Source organism: Mauremys mutica, chromosome 11, assembly GCF_020497125.1.
Source record: "Mauremys mutica isolate MM-2020 ecotype Southern chromosome 11, ASM2049712v1, whole genome shotgun sequence".
In the NCBI taxonomy this organism is placed as follows: domain Eukaryota; kingdom Metazoa; phylum Chordata; order Testudines; family Geoemydidae; genus Mauremys; species Mauremys mutica.
Window position 1 is genome coordinate 83,908,559 of NC_059082.1, and position 23,622 is coordinate 83,932,180.

General features: G+C 45.2%; 1 protein-coding gene across 1 annotated transcript in view; it reads left to right on the forward strand.

Annotated features, from left to right (window-relative positions):
• Nucleotides 1–23,622, forward strand: part of PRKCB (protein kinase C beta) — a 232,598-nt gene that overhangs the window by 161,215 nt on the left and 47,761 nt on the right. The window contains exons 6-9 of the mRNA XM_044980600.1: nucleotides 3,841–3,997; nucleotides 4,386–4,520; nucleotides 8,601–8,697; nucleotides 16,584–16,730. Of these exons, the coding sequence (XP_044836535.1) occupies nucleotides 3,841–3,997; nucleotides 4,386–4,520; nucleotides 8,601–8,697; nucleotides 16,584–16,730 (536 nt within the window). The remainder of the gene's footprint in view (nucleotides 1–3,840; nucleotides 3,998–4,385; nucleotides 4,521–8,600; nucleotides 8,698–16,583; nucleotides 16,731–23,622) is intronic.

Below are 23,622 nucleotides of genomic sequence, written 5' to 3' on the forward strand. Positions count from 1 at the left end.
TGTCCTTGGGAAAACAAAGTGATTGTCTTAGCCAGCAACTGCCAAGAGTTACTGTACTGTAATATCTTGAATGCCCGCCGTGTTTCCTTCCCCTTAACAGGAAATAACTACGCAGTCTCGGATACTGTTGGTGACTGCTGAATGGCACCCGCTGTGCTCTTGAGCCCTGACGTGGGCACTCTTGGCCGATAATCTTGCAGTAAGGAGAGACAACGTGTTCCAGACACATCCTGAGCCTCTGTGGGTCCTTGGCCACTATATGGTTTTCTTATCTGGCTGTCCATAATGAAGTCAATCCTGTCCCCTCCTCTGTCAAAGGTGCAGGAAGGTTCTTTGATCCACATGGCTTGGTCATCTTTTGACATTGAAGAATATTTAGTGCTATAAAATCCGTGACACTGCCCAGGTATCTTTGATTGGATTGCAGGCTATTCCCTTGCAGCTTTGCCTTTCTGTATCTCGCATGCTTCTGTTGAAGGTGTCATGTTTGATGAATGAGTTCGTTTATAAATGGAGATTTGATTCTTAGCTATGAGTTTAATTCCACGGAGCCGGAGATTGGGCTGTTTCGGGAGGACAGAGCTAGATTGCAGAGTTTGAAGCAGGAATCCCCTTTGAAAAACAAACTGGCTCCCGGTCCTGCACTAAGAAGGCTTTCCAGAAGACTAGGGAGAGAGATTTGAAAGTGACTTGGATCTTTACAAGTAATCCCTAATGCTCTGCATCCGCATACAACAGGCCTGGTTAGTATTACTCCTCCAGGGCAGAATACTGGGTGAAATCCTGGTTCCATTGAAATCCGGGACCAGGATTTTCAACATAGAGTTCTGGGGCCCTCTTCTTTGATTCCATAATAGGTAGGTTAGACAAGCTGACTTTCCAAATTAACCCATTCACTGTCATCCCCCACAGCCCAATTTAGCATCTGATGGAGCCTCTTGCTAGTGGTTGTATCCAGTGGCTACAGTAGATTGGCAGAGGAGGCGTTCTCCCTTAGCTTTCAGCAGAGGGGAAGCTACATCCTCCTCCGTATTTTTAACCCCTTGTCTGTGCTTTAAAGCATCCGGTGGGACTTCTCATCTGGAATATCTTCTCCTCAGCCCGGCAGCCTGAGCACAAATGAGATCGTGCTTTGAATGCTTGGCAACTCTTCGACATGGAATGATCTAATCTGTTTCCCCAGCCTAATTTTATTTTATAATGCTGCAATCCAATTAGAAGCATTTGAGGTCTCCTGCACATCTCCCCTCCCCCGCCTGCTTTATCTCCTCTGATTAATTCATTTTGAATTCAGTTAAAATTATCTTTAGCCCATGTTCACCGAGCACTGTGGATAGATAAATATCGCCTCGCTCTGGATCCAGTAGCTCGTGGAAATTGCCTGGTTCCAGAAATTATGTAACCGCTCTCTGTTGTTCTGCTGCAGATTCCCTGCAAATTCCCCAAGAAAGGCTACAGTCCTGTTCTAACTGTAAAGCTTAGAAATGACGTCCCAGCCTGTTGTGATTCCCAGGACTGTCCTCCCAAAATGGACTTGAGCACTTAGTTTAGAAAGTCAAAGGACATGGGACTTGCTGTGTCTGCGTTGTGGGTGTTTGGCTGCCTCCCTTCCACATACCCCCACACCCCCAGCTGTCGACTCCATGCTCTCAAGTCAGGCACCTATTTGGGTTTTTTTGTTTTTGTTTTTTGTGGGTTTTTTTTGGCAAATAAATATTTCAAACTCCTGTGATAAACCCACTATGTCCCTTTCCCCCCTCCCTGGGTTTGTGGAACATAGTTCCTTTTCCAGCGTATGCAGGGATTAGATGGGTTACGATTACTGGTATTTATAACTAGTGGAACTCAACAACAACACCATGTAAATCTCTGCTGAGGCTTCCTCCCAGAACGTGGCTGTTCTGAGTTTCCCTCCAATCTGTAGCTCTCATGTTCTCTGGCCCAAGGAGAGGCTCCCACTTCCCTTTTAATATTCTAGCCCCACTTGCAGCATGACTCATTGTAATTATCCTGACTCTGAATTCAGGGCTTTAGCAGCTGAACCTAGAGTGACTCAACAGAAGAGCCCTGCACTGCATTAGAATCTGCCACCCTGATTAAACTTCCCTGATGTCTAATTTGCTCTTGCAATGGTCATCACTTTGTTCTTTCCATTGTCCTTCTTGGGACAGTGGAGGGCATTTGCTGCCCAGGCACTAATCTATATCCTGAACCTATTTCTTCATCATCTTGTTCTTCGAGGGAAATTTAAATTCAAATCGATGCTGTTCTCTTCTTATAAAAGAACCCTGGATCTCATGCTTTGTTTTATTTTACTGTTTGCAACGCGCGGCTTTTAGTTCTCTCTTCTCAAAAATAAAGAGTTTTCAAAGTGCCAGATTTCTGGAGGTGTTTAGGCTCCACAAGATGCTTATAGGCACCGGGTAGTGTTTACAAATGTACCTAAGCAGGTTAGGTGATGAACTCCCTCTGAAGTCAATGGGAAATGGGTGCCTGTGTTTTGTGGATCCCACTCAATGCCTAAATACCTTTATAAATCGAACCCTAATTAATTTAGGCTGTTCCATTGATTGTTTTAAATGGGACTAGTGTCCATAGATCACATATCGGAGGGGGAGCCGTGTTAGTCTGGATGTGTAAAAAGCAACAAAGAGTCCAGTGGCACCGTATAGGCTGACAGACGTTCGTTGCTTTTTATAAATCACGTATGCACTGTTGAAAATCTCTCCCTACGTGTTCATTTTATTTAGACTATTGGCAGGGAACTCTCCTATTATGTCTGTGTCAGGACCTTGGTCTCAGACCCCAGTCTTGAACCTGGGCCCACCAAATTTTTGGGAAGCAGCCTTGGCCATTGTGCTACGCCAACTCATTGAGTTACCAGGGAATCCATAGACCTGGGTGGACTAGCTTTCCGCAGTTCCACGACCTGCTTCCTGATTGGCCCTATGGGCTTGACTCTGGCTGGTAACCATAGATACATTTCCTGCTTCCCGTCTGGCCTTGTCTGAGCAACAAGCCATTGCCTGCTGGTTGCTACTCAGATGCTGCTTGACTGCCTTGCTGCCTCACCTGACCCGCCAGCAGCCTTCCCTTGGATTGCATCTCCTGGCTGTTGGACCTCTTGTATGAACTCTGACCACTGATCTGGGCTGCCCTTCGACCCGCCTGACTCCTGGGTGTTATGCTAAAACACTTAACACACTTATGATTGCTGTATAAGTAACAATAATAAAGTCAAATCCTTCCTTCAAAACACCATGTATAATTGGAATGTGGAACTCATTGCCACATGAAGTCATTGAGGCCAAGAATTTAGCAAAAGTAAAATATGGATTATACATTTATATGGATGAAAAGAATATCCACAGTTAATGCTAACAACAGTTTTGAAAAGGGATGTTAAACCTTTGGCTAAGGCCCTGAAGCACATCTCTAACTATTAGAGAGCTGGCAGATTATCTCAGATCTGCTACTGCAGGATTCTTACACCTTCTGAAGCTTACCACTGTTAGGGACAAGATACTGGATTAGCTGGACCGCTGGTATGATCTGGGATAGCAGTTCATTTCTTCTTAACCAGCAGGAGGAAGAGAGGGAACGTCACAGTCCTGCATTTGAATAGAATGGCCATTACATGTGTATTTACTTTGTATTAATCATTCCTATTATGATCAATGTCCATATTAACTCCATTTTCAGTCAGTATTTCAATTTAATGTCAGTCAGTTATGCGATGTCATAAGCATATGGGACAGAAATATTTTTAAGGAAGCTGAATAGGGCTGCAGATATCTTTGTAGTTTTAACATTGAATTTACTTTTTATTTTTTTCCCTAGTAAGAGACGCCAGAAACCTAGTTCCTATGGACCCTAATGGCTTGTCAGACCCTTATGTGAAACTTAAACTAATCCCCGACCCGAAAAGTGAAAGCAAACAGAAGACCAAAACTATAAAGTGCTCTCTGAATCCTGAGTGGAATGAGACTTTTAAATTGTAAGTAGAGTAACACAAATTTAATATTGTAAAGTAGACCCTCTCGTCTCCAGAATGATTGTGAATGTTTGCTGGGCTTTAATTATCTGAAATATTCAGCTGATTCAATGGAGAAGTAACTTTTTTCCTGTCATAATAAATGTCTCGGAAATGCTTTAACTTCTGCTCTGTGCACTGATCAAAGTCTTGCATTTCAATGAAAGAACTTTACATTCTCCATTTGAAATGTGCGCTATCAGCAAATTAAACATTAAAGAAACGTATTGTCGCTGAAGACCATCACTTCATTTCATATTCATTTATTTATTGAACGCACGCGTGAAGCATGTGGAATTGCGGAGATAACTGCCACTACAGAGATTTTGCTTCTTCCCCTCCTTTATTGCAGTCAGCTGAAAGAGTCGGACAAAGACAGACGGTTGTCAGTGGAGATTTGGGACTGGGATCTGACCAGCAGAAATGATTTCATGGGGTCTTTGTCGTTTGGGATTTCTGAGCTGCAGAAAGCAGGCGTTGATGGATGGTAAGACTCAATTTGCTCTAAAGCCGCAGAGCTCTGAACACAGCAGTGTCACCTTGTCCCCAGTAGGAAAAGGTCTGGCAACCTGTCATCGTGTGGAGGGTTTGCAAACTGTTGAAACAACCAGTTTAGTCCCCAAGTGCCCTGTGTTCCACACCGCATGTCCCATCACTCTGATTGCTGCCAGTAATCTACATCCACAATAAAGCATCGTGCCGCTGAGGTCCTAGAACGAGAGTAGTGAAGGGAGGAATTCCTGCCAGTTTGAATTTTCTTCACTGGATTATTTAAATTGTGTGTCCCCTTCATTGTGTTTTTTTGGTCACACATTGTTGTGTTTCACGCTTGGGCTCTGGCTGGTTGGGAGCTCTGAGGGTTTCTCATTTGTATAGGCCAGGGGTGGCCAAACGTACTGACCCTCCGAGCCGCACGCAACCATCTTCAGAAGTTTGAGAGCCATTGTGCACTTGCTGGGGCTCGGGGCTTCAGCCCTGGCAGGTGCTCCCCGTGGGGCTGAAGCCTGAACCTCAGCAGGCACCGCTGTGGGGTTGAAGCCCCAAGACCCCTCTCCCTGCTGGGCAGAAGCCGGAAGTGACACCTGGGTGTGTGTGGGGGGGGCACATGCGGTCACTTTTCCTCCTCTCTCCCCCCCCCCCCGCACGATTTTTGCCAGGGTTGCTGGCCCCACTCGGTCACATGGTCCCACCAGGCCCCCTCCCTGCATGGCAGCTATGGCTGTGAGGAGACGCATATGGCTGGTAGCTGCTTTTGCTGCTGCCTCTCCCCATGGAGCTAAAGCAGCAGGCCCCTCCCTGCAGCTCCCAGCTCTTTGGCGCTACGTCTCCACAAGGAGCTAACGCCTGGCAGCTGCAGGGAGGGGCTGCTGATGGTAAAGGGGGCGGGGGTTGCCTGGGTGTGTGAGACAAGCTGTTGGGGAGGGGCAAACAAAGCTTTAAATTATGCCCCCACTTTCAGCAGGCACCAGTCATCTCTGTCAGAAGCCCCTAACCTCACCATCCTACCGCAGGTCAGAAGCCCCGAGCCCCCCCCCCCTCCAGTCTGATAGGTGGAGAATGAGCAGGAGTTTGGGGGGGGCTCCGTGAGATGCACTTTAACTGTAAAAAGAGCTGCATGCAGCTCGCAAGCCACCGCTCGGCCACCCCTGGCCTAGGCACACATCAGAATGAACCAACATTTAATTCATAATCCCAAAGTCCAGCATTTGTCCTGCAGGTTAGTATGTAGGTTTCAAAACTTCAAATATATTGGGCTACAAGGGAGCATGAAAAAAATGTAATCTAGGGTGATTTTAACAATAGTCTCTTGGCTACACATACCCGGCAAGGAGCCTTTGTGTTGATCACAGTGTGAATGCAAAGAATAGCCAGAGTGGTAGCTAGTTAAGGGAGAGAGTAGAGAAGAAACATGAATTATGTCTGAGGCTGTTGCTTCTGCAGCCCGTGGACTAGCTGAAATGATGATTAGAGGTTTCTTTCAGTGAAATGAGAAATCCTGTCCAAAGCATGTAATTATTGTCACTTGTTACCATACGAAAGATGAACACAGTAGGTCCATAAAAATCATGTTGTATGGGGTCTGTTCATTTTCATGTTATCTTCCCCAGCAGGTTTCATGCCATTTTAATTTCCCTTTGTAGTCACTGAGGCTTGAGAGATCTGTTACCTTACCATGTGAAGTATAGTAATTTAAACGGGTATTGTATGTGTCTTGCAAGCAAAAACCAGACGGGAGCACTTATTATAGGAGGCAGAAACCTTCCCTGGATTCTCCACTTTTTCCTTGAAGAAACTGCCTTGCAGGTATAGAGAGGAAAGTGTGTAAGAGCCCATATTGCTAATTTAACTCAGAGCAGTTAGAGAAGGAACGTTTAGAAAACAGAATAATCAACAAACGTCATACAACTGTAATCTGTTGTTTTTAACTGGTGGTTACCAGAAAAATATACCTGCACATCACTCATTTGCCCTATTATTCTATTATCTTGTCCAGGTTCCCACTTGAGCTCTGCAGAATAGCTCCTGGAGGGAGGGAGGGGTGTGTGTGTCAGTGTCAAGAAGGCCTGATAAGGCATTTGTAAATATGAAGCAGGTCCACCCCTGTTTAAGGCTGAGGAGCTGGACTACACCTTTTCCACCTCCAGAATCTGGGTTTCCGGATAGAAGTGTCTGTGTCATTATAAAAGTACAGAGCAGCCCCAGAAATGGCCCCTCCAGAACCCACCGGGAAGGTGCATGGCCAGGCTGCACGCTGCTCAGTGGTGGGGTAACTTACCTCGCTAGTGGAACACACAGCTCTGCAATGGAACGTCCGGGTACATTAGTACCTCCTGCCTGGCAGGAGTTCCTGCTAATGAAATAGCCGTAACGATACCCTGCCTTTCACATTTGGAGCTCTTGGTGCCTGGCAAACGTTAGTGATGCCTCTGAGCTCCACTGGAAACCATGTCTTACGAGCCCCATTGTGCAGCTGGAGAAGCTGAAGCATAAAGACAGAGGCTCCATGCAACAATGAGATCAGGAATTAGAGATCCCATCTCCCAAAACCACGTTCAGGTCCCCTGGGCCTCACTCCCTTAAAATATACCTGGAATGGAGGCAGTGTCTCTCTCCTGGAAGGAAACTAAATTACAAATCCCTCCAAGGGTCCTGGTCTCCTGCAGGAATGTGTGCGCTTCAGTTGGGATCAGGCCATCGCCCCCTCCTAGCGCAATGGAAAGCACGATACAGAGTTTCTCACTGAGTTTTAAAAATCATGTAAGTGGAGATCTAAGTAATTTTCCCTGTCACAGCGTTTGGCTAGAATAAGCTCTGGGAGAAGGCTCCGATGCATATTTCGTATCCCAACAACTGCAGTTAATGGAGAAAGCAGGCTCAAAGGAAGAGGCCATCCCTGTATTATGCAAATACCACTTTGTTCATTCATTGCAGACACAAGCCTCTCTAGATAACATCCAGCCGATAACGGCCCCGGCCAGACTGCTGTGGAAAGGAATTCACTGAGGGAGCCCAGGCTTTGCCCGGGGCTGAATAAAATACCTCCGATCTGAATGACGTTTCCATGATTTCTGTTAATTGCTGGCTAAGATCTCCACCCCCTCCCCGATTTCTGTGGAAATCTTTGCTTTACACTTCATGGCTGTGGCTGTTCTCAGAGGCAGTGGAAGCTCGCTTTGAGTGGGGCTGCAGACGATAGGAGGGGGAGTAGGGTGGGTGATGTGCATGGGGAGCTACTGAGATGTGAGTGGGTGGGCAGCTGGCTCCAGGCTTGGAAGGGGGATCCGGCCATTTGCATCTCTCTCACTAGCTGCCGGGTTAGCTGCTCCTAGCCCTGGCCCGATCGCCGAGGTTCTGCCCTGCTTCCCAGCCTGACTTCAGGTGCTGCAGCATCTGCTGTAGCCCCTCCACGTCCTGCTCTTGCTCCACGCAGTTTACAGGGAACGTTGGTTCCCAGATTATGCAGCGCAGGAGCAGAAACAACCATCAGGTCCCTCAATATTTCCATCGCAGCAGCACTAGCCCCTGCCATCCCTGATTGCTCTGGCGATAGGCGGCTGGCTGGCTGTCAGCAATGCCAAAGTCTCTATCTTTGTGAGTGGGGGGGGTACATTCCCACTGGTGCTACCACCAGTTTCACTGCCTTGGTTGAGCGGGCATGATTCAAAACCCACTGAAGTCAACTGAAAGACTGAATCATAGAATCACAGAATATCAGGGTTGGCAGGGACCTCAGGAGGTATCTAGTCCAACCCCCTTCTCAAAGCAGGACCAATCCCCAGACAGATTTTTGCCCCAGATCCCTAGATGGCCCCTCAAGGATTGAACTCATCGGTGCAGAAGGAAAAGGGAATGGAGCAGGACAGTTGTGTTTAACAGCCAAGCCAAAAACAGGCTGGAGCCATCTGTCTTGGATGGTTTAGACACAACAAATCCTGCATCTTGGCAGGGAGGTTGGATCAGATGACCCTTGCGGTCCCTTCTAAGCCTGTGGGTCTATGATTCTATGACTGGTGTCTGAGGTCCAGGCCTGTCTTAGTTACGTGCTGTTCTTGCTCTGTCCATCTAGGTTTAAACTGCTGAGCCAGGAGGAGGGGGAATACTTCAACGTCCCGGTTCCCCCGGAGGGAGAAGAAGGAAACGAGGAACTCAGGCAGAAATTTGAGGTGAATGGAGTTTTCTCAGACGCCCACCACCTTTCCTTATAGCCAGTACTCCGTGGGCTGCCTGGAGTCCTGGGGTGAAAGGTCGTTCTCAGTAAAGGGCATTTCCACCCTGCGCTCATCTCACCAAAGAGGGAGGGAAGGAAGCTCTGCTCCAACCCCATGCTCTCCCCCGTCCCCTTTCCTGCCTGCGTAGCCATTGGGCAGGGCTTCCTTCACTCTTGTGCCCTTTCGTGGGGAGCCTGCCTGCGTTCATCCCACCCGGAGCTCTGCACCGGGTTTGTGGGGTGAAGTTATTTCTTTGCATTTAACTGAAGATCACTTCAGAGACTTGAAGCCTCCCAGGTGTTTTTTGCCTGGATGCATTAAGTGATCAGTGCAGAAGCTTACTAAATTCATGGGTATATTTGGAGGCCACACTTTTACTGTGTATGCAGTGTTGGTGCAGTCATGTTGTAGAGAAATAAGGTGGGTGAAGCATTATCTTTCATTGGACACTTTGGTGGTGAGAAAGACAAGCTTGCAAGTTTTGGAAAGCTTGTTTCTCTCACCAAGAGAAGTTGGTCTAATAAAAGATTTGACACCCCCCCCCGCCCACTTTTCCTGTGTCCATCAACACCACACGCACACGCACGCCATGTTGGAAGGAGTAACCCTAAGGAATGTTGCTGTTCTAGGCATTCATTCTATTTACCCGGTTTCCTGGGACTCCGTACATGCAAAAGACACAGCAATGAACTGAGGTTTTCTGCTTCTGAACAGCCATTTGTTCAATGACATGAGAAAACTTGCTCCAGTTTGCCCAGTCTTCAAATAGCAAAACTCCAGAGTTGAAGGTTTTGTGCACAACATTCAAGCCTTTGATGATTGAGATTGAGGCCAGATCTGCAGCTGGTGTAGATCAGCAAAGCTCCAGCAAAGTCCGTGGAGCCAGGCCGATTTACGCCAGCTCGGTGTTTGATGCTGTGCGGTGAGCCCTAGACCGAAATTTGCTTCAGCAACGAGTGACTGCTATGGAGCTACATTCGTACACGTGCGTTTTCTCCATCTGAGTCCACAGCCCGTCTGAATATTAACTAGGCATTGAGGACACTCAATAGGATTTTAACTTGACAGCCTTTAATTAAATTCTGCACGTTTTTTCAAAGAGAGCTTCCAATATCTATTGTTTGGACCCAGGAGTCCTAATATTTGTCTTCACAAGAGCACTTGGCTTGAGTGGGTATTAAAGGTTATCATTAGTAAAGCATACTGCGAATCATGTTTGATCTTAGCATAAACATTTAGACTCTGCAGACTCAGTGACACTGCGTTTCTATGCCCGTTGTGTGTTTAAAATAGCAGCGCAGATATGTGGAACCAACTGCAGTGGATTATTTCATAATTTAGATGGAAAGGCTGCAGAAGATATAGATCCAGTATGCACATTCACTAGGGCCTGGAGTTGTAGTGGAGGGTATCAGCTATACACTGACGACGGTTGGTGCTGACAGGAGTTATTTCTAACTTATTGCATGAGTTAACCCTTTCACTTCTCTAGAATATTGTATTTTAATTTGAAAAGACCGCGATCTGTGTGTGTTTGGTTTTAGCTTTTTTGGAACTGTGGCATAGCCACCAATTGGAGAAGCCATTGGAGGAGGCGAGATGTATGCACAGGATTCTTTATACTATAATGTCAGCTACAATTTAAGCTAGAAAAGCATTGCACCAAAGTAAAATTTTGGATAGCTTTGGTTTGTAGTGCTCTGTGTGCTACTGAGCACTCAATCCAGAGCCACTGAGCTATAATTTACAGTAGGCATGAAGCTGTGATCCAATCAGGCTGTGGGTTTTTTGGCTTTTAATTGTTGGCAGCTTTTATATTTCTTATTTAAACACAAAGCTTTATAATAAACTCAGCTTTACCATTTCATTCTCAACTCTTTAGATTGGATTTCTTTATTAGGATTTGGGATTATACAATTTTTGTGTTTGTCAGAATGAACATAAATGTAGCCGGAAGAGGAAATCATTACGTTAATATACTTTCAAGGCTATCTTTTAATTTAAGAAGGATGAAGATCATGTCCTGTGATGGCCTAACATACACTTGATGTCAGAACAATGGAAGCGTTGTTTGAAATTGCAATTTTACTCAGAGTTTTGAAGTACAATATAATGGAATTTGTTAATCTGTTTTATCTGTAGTCTGTGTGGCTATAAATTAATATAATTAATGAAGATAAACTAAGATATTGATATAATTGGATTGGAGACCAAACTTGGAGACGAATCCTTAAATTATTCTGCACACGTTCTGTTTCCTACATTGCGTTATGGTAACCTCCAGTATATTATCTGACATATTTCAAGTGGCGATCTCTTTCATCTTTGAGAGGATGACAGTTCCTGTGAATTGACACTTGTTAGGAATTGATCCTTAATAGGCGTTTTGTACTAAATTGTTAACTGACAGAAAATGCTGATGGACTCCTTGGAGGAGCAACGGGGTCCTATACACAAGTTACCTTTTAATACTGTAGATAGCACTTTTTTACCTTGCTTGGGGTGCCTGCGCAGTGACGCTGATTAACATATTAGGAGTTGGAAGCTAAATTAATTGGGCCATAGACTGGTTGGCAAGGCCAAGTGACAGCGAAGGTGAGATTGGTTATGGTGCATTATGAAATGAAAAATGGCAGCAGCATCAGGGTGTGTCTGAAGGGAGGAGCTGCCCCTTTTTGGAAGCTGGGTTCCAGGCGTCAGTCCCTGAGAAGTGTCCCACTGGTGCGGCACGCTGACCTACTTACACGCAGAATCTCTTCTGAAGCATTTGTTCCTTTCAGTGTTTCTTGCTAGTTACTTGTCATATCAAAAAACTTCTTTGGGACATTGGAAATAGTTGCGTGTTCCAGTGTACTATATGCAAACCCAGAACACTTTGACTGTGTGGAGAAAATAAGGGGAAGGAAAAAACCTTCATTCTGCAGGATCCTACCAGCTGTTCAGTTACTGACGTGTGACCCTCACAGCGAGGATGCAGACTGATGTGCTGCTCCGAACTCAAACTTGTGATAATCAGCTACTAGAAGAGACATGGATTTCAGCTGAATAGCTGCTCAGGGGAATCCTTTTAATTGGTACAGACAGTGCTGGAAAGAAACATGCCTGGGAAGTGGTGGTCAGAATTCACTCATGAAGGTCCCAGGGGTTCCTGGAGCTGAAGAGTGCGCACGGAGCCTTGCAGCGTGGACTGTCCCAAGGTGAATTAGTCTGGCTTAGCTGCTACAAGCACAGGGTAGTGTCATGAAGCGTAAAAAGGACCTCGATGCGGGATGTTAATGCCACTTATGAAACGCCATGACTTAGCTGCTAGCAGCACCAGGGACCTGCTTCAAAGCCCATGAAGTTAGTAGGAGTCTTTTCACTTATTTTCAGTGGGTTTTTGATCTGACTCTATAAGAGCTTCCTAAGGGAGAATCTTTAATTTGGGGCTGGATAGGTCCCAGTGGCTCTTTTCCAGAATGGCAGTTGACTCAGTCTCCTCCCTGGCTTCTCATCATAGTAAGAGCCTCCTGAAGGTGACGGTATTGCATCTGGAGAGCTGTAATCTGTCCTTAAGTTGTGTGTGAAATGAAATGGCTGGTCTAGTGGACATCGGTCTAAATTACACAACGATCATACATGGCCTCGTTATTTCTTTGCTTAGATGTGTAGCGTCTCATAATGCTCATGTGAATCTTGCCTGCACATTCAAGAGGAAAAGAATGCAGCTTTAATATGGCTCTGTTGACCTACAGCGCTATGACTGGATAACCCTGTACTTCACACCAGACCTAATGTAACAATTAACAATCTTTCTCCTGTTCTTGGATTTGTCGACATTACAATGGAACCAAATCCTAGACCAGAGATAAATTCAGAATGGTTTCAGTTCAGTATTCAAGTCCATGAGGCTACTCGATCTTTCTTTAGCGCTTCCTTACAACATGGATTTGCTAGGAACTGAAAATGTGATTTAAGACTGAAATCTCTAACTTGCTCGTCCGTTCAGCAGCAGCCTTCCTAGGGTGTCCTGAGAGGTCATGGGAATGCACTGTGATGCTAATTGTAATGCAGCAGGCAAGAGTTCTGTCATTTCAGTTAAAATGATAAGGGATAAAAAGAATCCACCAATCGATTTGCATTAGTACGGCTTGATCCTGCCTTTCTGGGCAGCACAAATCAATAGGACAAAGTTTCAGGCTTGTATTCTGAGATGCTGTAGAAAGCATTGCAAAGGAAGTAAACATGAAAGGAATGATACGGAGCACTGCGTGCTGCAGAAGACTGTTAAAACGCTTGTCTACGTGCCTTTTTTCAGCAATCTCTGGCCCCTCTGTTCTGTTTAGCATGCAGTGTAATTACTGGCTGAAATATTGATTGCCATATGCCTCTTTGTGGGCTTCTTCCAGACTTATGTCTGCAACTGTAAGTACCCTCGGCTTAACAAAGAGTTCTGAAACAGGCATAGAGTGAGGCTTGCATTGCATGTTTTGCCAATTTTCCTTATCATTTACCAGCCACTTGCTGGGACACCTTGATAGATGTGAACATCAGCTGGTATTGCATAGAATCAGGTGCAGTAAATTAACTATGACCAATTGGATTGGATAATGATGGTCAAGTGCTTTTTTTTTTTGTGACATTTACAATGATTTAGTTATAAACCAGAGAGAGAACATGAGCATTAAGAGTGTATTAAAAATGTTAAAGGACTTTCACACCGACTCAGACATGGGAACATGAGCACAATGATAGAGAAAGCAAGTTACCTTTACTTGAGGAGTGGGTCAGCTGTGTTCTGTGGTCTATTATTATAGGCACTTATGTGTTTTTAATGGCTTTCTCCCTTCCTGGTTTTGCTAAACACTCAGCCTGATCTTTCAGTAAAGCCTTCCTGTATTTATAATCTCATTACCTGCTATCCTAGACATTATTGTGGTATCACAAATTCAGGTTACACACTAGATGAAATGGGATGGAGGGAGAACTTCCTTAAATACAAAAACCTCAATTACTAGCAACATTACTATGGACAACAGCAATAGAAAAGACCTGTCAATATGACATTTTAAAGAGATAGTTGAGTTATAAATTATATTTAAGAAAATACTGTTTTTCCAGTAATACTTGAGACTATTAAAATAGAGCAAATTAAAACCCTTAGATTAGTTTTTACTCCTTATATTGTTCATTTGCTCTTTGCATTTTCCTCAGCAGTGGAAGTCTCACTCTTGGTTAGCCAATGTCACTTTCAGGTTCCCATGCACTGGCACGGTGTTGCAATGTTTGGACTGCAAGCACCCAAGGGGATGTGAATTGTTTAAAATGTCATGGAATCTTCAATATTGGTCCTAAATTTTGTAACAGCTTGTTTTCACAGACCATGATTTGGAGTCAAATTTGACTTGACAAAAATGCCTTTTAAGACCATCTGTACCATGTGGAAATGTTTTCCCCTAATATGTTTTCCTCTTCATTGTGCCTATATTTTCACCTGTATTAAAATGGCTCTGGAATGTGACCTGGTAAGAACTTTTACAGGCACAAGTATAGAACCCAGGACGGGCTTTAGCTTGTTTAATTGTACAAAGATGAAACCTCTTACGTCAAATTCAATGCCCAAAACAATATGAATCCAATACCAAGTGTGCATGGTTAATACGCTGTGTTAAGAAGTGCTGAGGCTAAAGTGAAACATGCATCCCTAATTCTGCACCCTCATGTGCACGAATTATGATCTTATGTCAGTAAAAACAGTCTTAGGAATTGCCATTGCAGACCATAGCAGATCCATCTAGCTGAATGTTCTGTTTACCAATGGCTAATATCAGGTGCTTCAGTAGAGGGGCACTGATGCAATAACTTGACTGTGGGGAAAGTTTATTCCAACCCCCATCAGGTGTGGTGTCCACCCTAGGCTTTCCCTCACACACACACACCCCCCGGCCAAATGCCCCACCACTGCTCTCACCAGTTCAGCTCTGACCAGTGCTAGCAATGGTGAGAGGCAAGCAGGAGTGCAGGCTCCAGGTGACTGCTTGCCTTTCATTTCAGCTTCAGCCCCAGCACTGGGTGCCAGATGGAGCTACCCACCAGGGGGCCAACTAAGGGAAGCAGAAACCTGCCCTCTGCTGGGAGTGCCTGAATTTTATTCACTGTCACATGTCTAGTTCCGAACACTAAGAAAATATGATGGGTTTGGGCAGGATTCCACCTTAGCTAGAGAACTTTGGAAACGTTAAAAAGTCTAAAAATTACTTAGGAAAATTGCACTTTTCTGGGAGGCTGAATCAGTGTTTTTTTTAAAAAAAAGATAGGATTATAGATTCTTACGCACAGGTCCGAGGCTGTCATTCTGTTTGCAGCCAGTCTTAGACATAAGGCCGCTCAATGATTTCAACCTCTTCCCTGGAGCACTCTTTCAGAATTGCAACTGCAATTAGTCATCGATGGCTTCAGGTTTTTGCAACGTTTTCTTTCGTTTTCAGTGCAAGGCCTTCGGTCACCTACCTTGAATGGAGACTTTTACAGGTGACCTTGAATGGAGACTTTTACAGCACGGAGAACCTTGCAATAACCAATTAGCACCAGCAAAGTCTTGGTGATTACTTGTGAGCCTCCTATCTGGAGGAGCTATGAGCAACACTAAAATTGAGCTGCTGGAATCGGGTTAATGGAATTTCATGCTAGACTGAGCTCTGTGCAGGCTCTACAGTGTGGCATATTTCTAAAAATTAAAACAGAATACATTGTGAGATAGCTTTTACAAATTCTGGTTCAGTAAGTTAGATAGCCACTGGACCAATGACAAGGCACAGAGCAAGGGATGAGCTTTAGTGCTTAAAAATGTCTTTTGCGAGGCTTCTTAATAAGCAATTGTGATTCAACCAGCTTGTGTGATTGCTTTGAGGGTGCAGAAGAAGAAGCACTGTCGAGTTTGTTCTTAGAAATGTATTTATGGTTTCATGCATCCAGCCTGAAATGTCAGAGGAACCCAGTTCTCTTTAATATCAGATGTTAATAAAGTCTGGGCTGGATACAAATTCCTCTTATTTTACTCCAGCATGTTTGTATTTAACAGCCCTTTGCGCATAAGGCTGCGACCCAACGCATACAGTTTGCCTTTGTAAAGGAAGCAGCTCATCTAAGCCCATGTGGGTTTTTTTTATTTCCTAGATCTTATCTCGTGTGATGTTACTGATGAGCATTCTCTCACATGTCTGTGGGGAGAACAGAGTTTTAAATGTACAGTTAACCTGTGGCATGCTTGGGGACACCCCCTCGTTGCTCCCTCTGATAGCAATTTGTAAGGGCATTCCACAGATTACTTAAAAGTATTCCAGTAGGGGTTAATATTCTCTGTATTGTAGCTGGAGTTTAGAGACTCCCTGTTCTAAGGAAATGCCTTCCCAGGGGAAATGGTGGAAGCCCCATGAACAAAGGCATTTAAAAAGAGACAGAATAAAGAAGTGGAAAATATGCAGGGTGGTGTCCCCCGGGGAGTGGTCTAGGTGGAATGTAATTGGTGTCTTTTTCTGTTTCTAATTACTTTTTCGATACCTTGAGGGAAGCTCTTCCCTCACCAGTCAGGTTAGATTTTCCCAGTGTTCTGAAAGCTGCAGGAGAGGAGGGAGCCAGCCAGTGAGCTCTCCAGGGAGGAGGAATGGGTAGGGGACCTTCCAAGGAGCAATGCAATGCACTGTGTTTGCAAGGGGTGGTGTTTTGATTGTTCGTATGGAAAAGGCATTCACAGCTCAGCCTAGTGTTTTGCCTAGAAATAATCCCTTTAACATACACTCGCTCTTACAAATGGTCTTTCTTGTCATTTCACTTGATTTTTTTTCCCACTCTTCCCCTTTCAGAGAGCCAGGATTGGTCCAGGTGCCAAGGCAGCCGAGGAGAGGATGACGCATGCGATTTCCAAATTTGACAACAATGGAAACAGAGATCGGATGAAACTGTCAGATTTTAATTTCCTCATGGTGCTGGGGAAAGGAAGCTTTGGAAAGGTGCGGTCTGAGGAGATCCATGTGTTCATACATCTGTGAACAGTGCTGTGCTTGACTTTCATGTGTCCATAATAATTCCTAATCTAGGCTTTGCCTCATTACTCCAGACCAGCAGGCTGAGGCATAATCTCCGATGGCTGGGCCTAGGAAAGATGTCTGCGAGCCTGGCTGGCCTTTGATATGTGTGCGTTCCCCATCTCATTAGATGGCAGGATTGGGGAGAGGACAGACCATATGGGAAGGGAGTTCACATCTGAATTTGGCACGTGACTTAGAAGAATGACCGCTAATTGCTGCAGTCAAACTGTCAGCAGAGAGGAGAATGAGTGCTTCCAGTGACTGCAGCTGGGAAACCAGAGGGGCTTGGCTCTAGATTGTGTAAGCTATGTAGGCAGGACTGCCTTGGGGTCTCCTCTGCAGTACAGCGTGAGGGCAGAGAACTGTTCAGTCAGCAGGGATTCCTCTCTCACCCTTACGCCGTACTAGGTAGAACCATCCCGTTAAAAACTTAGATACCTGCTTTAAAAAGGGATCGTGCCATACACACCAAAGCACTTCTTGTTCTTCCAAATGCTTCTCTGTGGAAAGGCTGGAGCAGCAGGACAGCCAAGGTTCCGTTGTTTGTGTCCTGGGAAATTCCACTTATAAGAGGCACCAGTGGAGTTCAGGTGCTGTCACCAGGGTGGTATCAGGGTCTAGAGGGTATTAATTTAAGGTGGAGAGTGCTCTGCTATTTTGACCACTTTTCACCTGAGGATTGTGTAGCAATTTATCAGTTTCTGATGATCCCAGTCATAGTAAGGAATGCTGAAATTCAGGGATCTGGTTAGATAGAGATTAAAAATTCGAGATTCTCTTTCTAGAAATAGGGTTACATACATACATTGTGTGTGTGTATATACATGTGTTACAGCTCGTTCTGTTCAACGGAGTGTTTTTTCCTCTCTAAAAATCTCCATGAACGTTTTAATTGGCTTTACAAACCAGTTATGTGCGGTAAGAGAATTTATTTTTTAGTAATTATGGGATTCTAGAGTCTTCATTTTTCTTAGTGTTTTGCCACCTTTATCAAGATTTTCATTAGAAATTCCAATCCTGAAATTGCTACTTCAGCTTCAAAGTCTAGACTAGGCGGGAGGAAGGCTGTGTTTCCGTTGTTGGTGTATCAATATATCGTTCGCTGCTATGACAGATGGCCTGACACCAGACTGTTTACTGAGCTTTCTTAATAGAGGAATATTTCTCCACCTCGGTATAAATGTCTTGGATGGGGGGAGAAGGGGGAGACAGCGTACTGAGAGGACACGATGCTACTGCCTCTGATAAATGTAATGGATTGAAATTGTGTCCTTCAGGATTCACCCTGTATTTACCCTCCTTTACTCATCCAGCTGGAGGAAGTGTTCTCTCATGGCTAGAGTCAGGAGTCTGGGTTCTGTTCCTTGCTCTGGCACCAACTCATGACCTCGAGCGAGTCTCAACCTCCACTTTCCCATCTGGAAATGGGGATATTTCACAGAGTAAATAATGTTTGTGGGGACTTTGAGATCCTCCAGAAAGTGTTACTGAAAGGCAAACGCGTTAACTTCCCTCAGCCCTTAGAACCATTAGACTCTCCGTCCGGGCAGCTGCCCAGGAGCTGCTCGAAGCGACAGCTCTGGAGAGGGTCCATTTTAGCTGTTTGCTCTTGGTTCTAAAGCTCAAATAGTAGTGGCCATGCATGCAGGTTTATTCTAGCTCTTCAGCTTTAAACAACAAAATAAGCCCCCCCCATACAGAAAGCGGTGGGCCCCCAAACAATTAATTAGTGACTGCCCAGCAGTATTAAATAATCGCATGCAGATTAACTCAGCCAGTCAATCAATCCAAATCTCTCTCTCACCCAGGAACATCGGAACCGGTCTTCAACTTTCCCCTGTAACCCTGTCAAATCGATACTAAATGTAGCACAGTCACGAACCAGCTAAACATTCTCCGCCAGCTGTGACCTCTCCCAAGTGCCTTCTGGTTTGTTATCTCAGACCCTAGCAAACCGCAGTTTAAAACAACAGCACTAAAATCTTACAAATAAAAACTAGCCGCTGCTTTTCCTCACGCTTTCCCACCCCGCTCCTCCTCCACCACACAAATAATCCCTTTGAACGTCTGCTGCTTTGGCATCTGGGAATTTGGGAGTTTTTTCTCCTCTTCTTATTATTTTGAGAAACGTTAACAAACCCTCAGTTGGAATTGTGGCTTATGTAAGGGAATGTGACAGCAACTGTTCCGTGGAACAGACTGTTATAAATATGCTAATTAGTGCTCGTTAAAACAGAATGTTGGTCTATGCGATTAGATCCAGCCCGGCTCCCACTATTCCCCAGTGGGAGTGTTCCCCACTTTTTTCCTCTCATCCTTTGCCTCACATTTGTTCCTTAACATTCTGAAATCAAGGAGTTCCAGCTGCGTCTCTCTCTGCCGGAGGGATATCTGGGAAAACGCTTTAGAGGATTTAAGGCTTTTAAGGACTTGGTGGAGAGAACGTCGTTTATTATTATTTGTTTTCCACTTAGTAAGATGGAGCTGTTGGACCTTTCAAAATTAACCATGCGGATCATCAAATCCATCCCAGCCCATGAGCTAGCTAGCATGTGAAATGGGCATGTTGGCAGGGAGGCACTGGGTCTAAGGTGGCATCAGCACAAAACAATCTTTTCCCCATAATGGGGCATCTTGTTTCCTTAGATCTGTCCAGGCTTCAAGAACTAGATAAGTTCATGGACTATTAGCCAGGGTGGGCAGGGATGGTGTCCTTAGCCTCTGTTGCCAGAAGTTGGGAATGGGCGACAGGGTGGATCGCTTGATGATTCCCTGTTCTGTTCATTCCCTCTGGGACACTTGGCATTGGCCACTGTCGGAAGACAGGACGCTGGGCTATGTTCTTATGTTCATTGCTTGTTCCCCATAACTGCCCAATGGGATGGCTGAGCTCTGCTGTGCGGGTCTGAGAAACAAAATTCTGCCCTAGACACGTGCAGCCTGGCTAGCAGTAATTTGTATCTGTCACAGTAGCCTCCTTCCACAGCCTGCGTCGCCACAGCTTAAACTTTCTAGCTCCATGTTTTGCCGTACGTGGTAAACCACCTGTCAAGTTATTGATTTTTTTTAGATTCAAAACAGCCTGTAAGAGCTGTTTGAGTATAATTGAACCTATTTTAGTGAATCTCTGTTTCACTAATAAACTGCTTAACTCTTTGGTACCCAGAGCCAGCATTTACTGCTTAGTATTCTCCTCACTTGCATGCTACGGCTGGCAAGCATCAGGAAAACCTAGATATTGGCCTCGGTGGAGTTTAACAAACCTGTCCTCTCATCATCCAGAGTTGGACTGTCTCCAGTTATGATGCTGGAACCTTCCCAAGCACATACACTCAGTTACAGGAATAAATCAAGTTAAATATCAGCTTCTCGTGTGCCAGAAAAGGAATTGCAATCTATCTTACAGCGTGTGTTCTGTAGGTGTAAAGCCACAGCAAAGACTGGCTTGAGGGTCACGGGATGGAACAGTTCTCCTCTGGCTTTGTTACTGCTGTGGGAGCTCAGTAAAGTAATGGCATCACATTTCATTGAGTGGGGGTTTGGTCTTCAGTTCCACCTGGACTCAGGCTGCAATGTGCTTAGCAAGACGCTAAGGCCACCCTTTGCTAAATCCAGGGCGCCTTGGCCCATTCCTGGGCTGGGGACAGGCCCATCTGCTCCCCCTCCTTGGCTGCTCTGATGGCCAGGACCAGAGCAGACCCAAGCAGCTATAAATTATGGGATTCTCCTTGAGCTTTAGCAGGTGGAGGGGGAAAAGGGACCCATAATTCCCTAGGCCTGTTTTTAATTGAACAGTGCAATGTTGGCAAAACCTCCCTCTGGTTTAACCAAAATTGAAAAAAGCTAAATTTATGCAACTGGTTCATATTTTGCAGCTACTCAGTCTGTGACACGAGTGAGCTGGAGTTTTACGACTTCTCTCTGGAAAGGCCTGAGCCGTGGCAGGATCCCCTGGCTGAATGAGTTTTTGGGTTATTTACTCTTCTGCATGTCTAGGGTTGATTATTTCCCTGGCGTGGGGGGACAGCCTTCATTTTTGGATCCATCACATACCGGGAATGATTTACAGTTGCTGAAGACTGCTCACCGGTGGCCGTTTTTATCTTGGAATTGAATCACTTTATATAGAAGTTCTAGGAGGCGCTCAGCTACTGTGTTGGTGAGGGTCATATAAGAACCTAGATAGATCAGGTTTAGTCGCTGTTTGCAGTAGGATGGCACTGAAGACAATGATATAAACCACTCGTTTTGTTTTTTTATTCTGCTCCAGTATTTATAGGGTTTCGGGTGCCGTGGGTGCTGCTAAAGTGACGTAGGTGAATGTAGCAAGGAAGCAAAATCTGCAGACACTGCACTACCTTATTTGCACAGAATGCCTCTCCCAGCGGTCTGGAAAGTACCTTCCAAACAGGCCAACGGTCAGGTCTTCTCCTCGGTTATGCAGGTCTGAATTCAAGGTGGCTCCACTGACTTAAGTGAAGCAACTCTGCATTTGCACTTGTGTGACCCCATGTGTCTGTCAGTCTGAATCTAAACACAGAGTAATACATTGACCCAGGCTTAGTAGCATACATAATACATACACTCTGTGCAAGTGCCCACTGATTTCTTACACAGCTGCAAAGAAGGAACTCTGTTTTTCCTCCTGTATTTTAGTGATGTGGAACTGCCTGGCTCTCAGTCTTTAGGCCAGCACACTGAGATGCATGCCGCACGTTTCAGCGTTGGTGTGCCATTGGAGAGCCACTGAATAAAACATTTACAGCTTAAGTAAACCCTAGAGCCGTTTTTTCCCATTTAATTTTGTGCACCAGGAAATTGTGTCCTCTCATTCCGTTGCAGACACTAAGAACACTGATGTGGCAACAGATGTGCCCTCCAGTTTGATAAGAGAGGTACACTGACATAACGTCAGCACCATCCATCAGTCTGTTGGGGGTTTTCACCCTGGAGGGCTAGGCTCCAATTGACTAAGCAGAGTCCGAATCCACCACATAATTATTTACAGTTACTGAGCCCTGCACTCCAGTGGCTTTTATCTTGAAGTGTAATCAATTTGTACCTCAGGGAAAGCGTCCCAGTGTGTTTATCCCTCAGTGAGCTTTCTTACCAAAAAGATGCACACACTCTCCTGGAGGCTTCCAGGCACAGAATTTTTAAGAAGTATCCAAACTCTCCAAGTTTTGTAATGTACCATGATTCCTCTGCTTCATAACTGAGACTCCTCCTGCTGTTGGTCTCAAGAAAGCAGTCCATTTGTGGCCTTAATGCTGAGACACAAGGTTTAGAGATGCTCTGTAACCTTTCAGAGAGAAGTGTCTAGCCAACTGGAGCCCTGATCCTTCCAGACATGAACAACATGGTTTATTCACTCGCATCCAGATAATCTCCCTTCTTCAGATGGCTTTCAGGAACCAAAGCCCATCCTTTTTGATCAGTTAAAATCAATTCTGTCTGTTAAAACATAATCGGGGTGACTTACAAACCCGAACTGCCTACACAAGAATGTTAAGGATAAATGTCAGTGATCAATTTAAAATATTCCTTAGTTCATGCAAAATTGTAAATGCTTGCACAGGTCAGATGCAACAGACAGAATAAAGGAATCTTAACTGTGTGCTTCTGTAGCACTTTTCATATTCAAAGCACTTTACAGGAAATGACCAATTTATCCCTACAAATTGCTCCTCAAAGTGAGCTAGTAGAACTATCCCAGGTGTGTAGGTGGAGATACAGAGACGGTACTGAACTTGTTCAAGTCAGGCAGTGAATTGACAGGAGAACTGCGACTAAATGCAAGAAGGTTCTTGCTCCTTGTCCCTGTCCCTCATTGGGCGACTTGCTAAACTGGTCTTGTGCCTACATCTTATGCTTCATTAAAAAACAAACTAAGAGCCTCTAGCCCTCATGGAGGCAGTGGCCATCTGAAGAGTGGACTGGCAGCTTCTGCCTGAATTTGCAGACAGCCTAAAACAGTAGCACTAAGAGGTGCAAACTGTCGCTGTTCGCCTGTTAAGGTGTCAGCTCTGAACCCTAATAGTGATGACTTAAATGTCAATGTTTGTAACTCACTGATGATTAACGCTTACAAGAAGAATAGTGGTTATATTCTGAAGATCCCCATGGTCAGTTGTCAGTGACATCTCATTCTCGCTTCACAGGTGGGCAGAACTTAGCTCCTGCTCAGAGAAGTGTTCACACCATTCCCCTCCACCCCCAGTTTGACTACTGATGTCATTCATGAGCTAGTGAAGAACAGTCAAGGGAAACTAGGGACCTTTCCTTCTGAGGCTTCAGGACATACCTTCTCCAAGCAATGGTTTCAAAAATACTAGAGGGTAGATTGACCTTCTCTCCTCTCCAAGGCATCAGGGTGCAGGACATTGTCCCTAGTAACCTCCTTCATGTTCTTGTCCTCATGGCCCAGTGAATGTCTGCCTCCACACACACATGCTTGTCAGGCTGCTGAGGTATTTTAACTTCAATTTGAAGACTGGGGACTCAAAGTGCTACTGCCGTACAAATAATAATCTGTCCCATTGGCCATTAAGGTCCATGAGACTCTTCCCAAGGGTTTCCCTGAGCTTCAGTGCAGGCCCCGAGGGCTTGATCTTCCAGGATGCTGAGCACTCTGGCCTGCTATCTAGTAAAGTATTTAAGCGCGTGCTTGGTTGTAAGCACAAGCGCAATCCTGTTGACTTCGGTGGAGGATGCCAAGTGACACCGGCTGACGATGTGGCCCAGTACTGCGTCGGGTCAGTTGTCTGCAACCGTTGTCGGGGAAGGAGAAGAACTGTGGTCTCCTGGTCTGAGC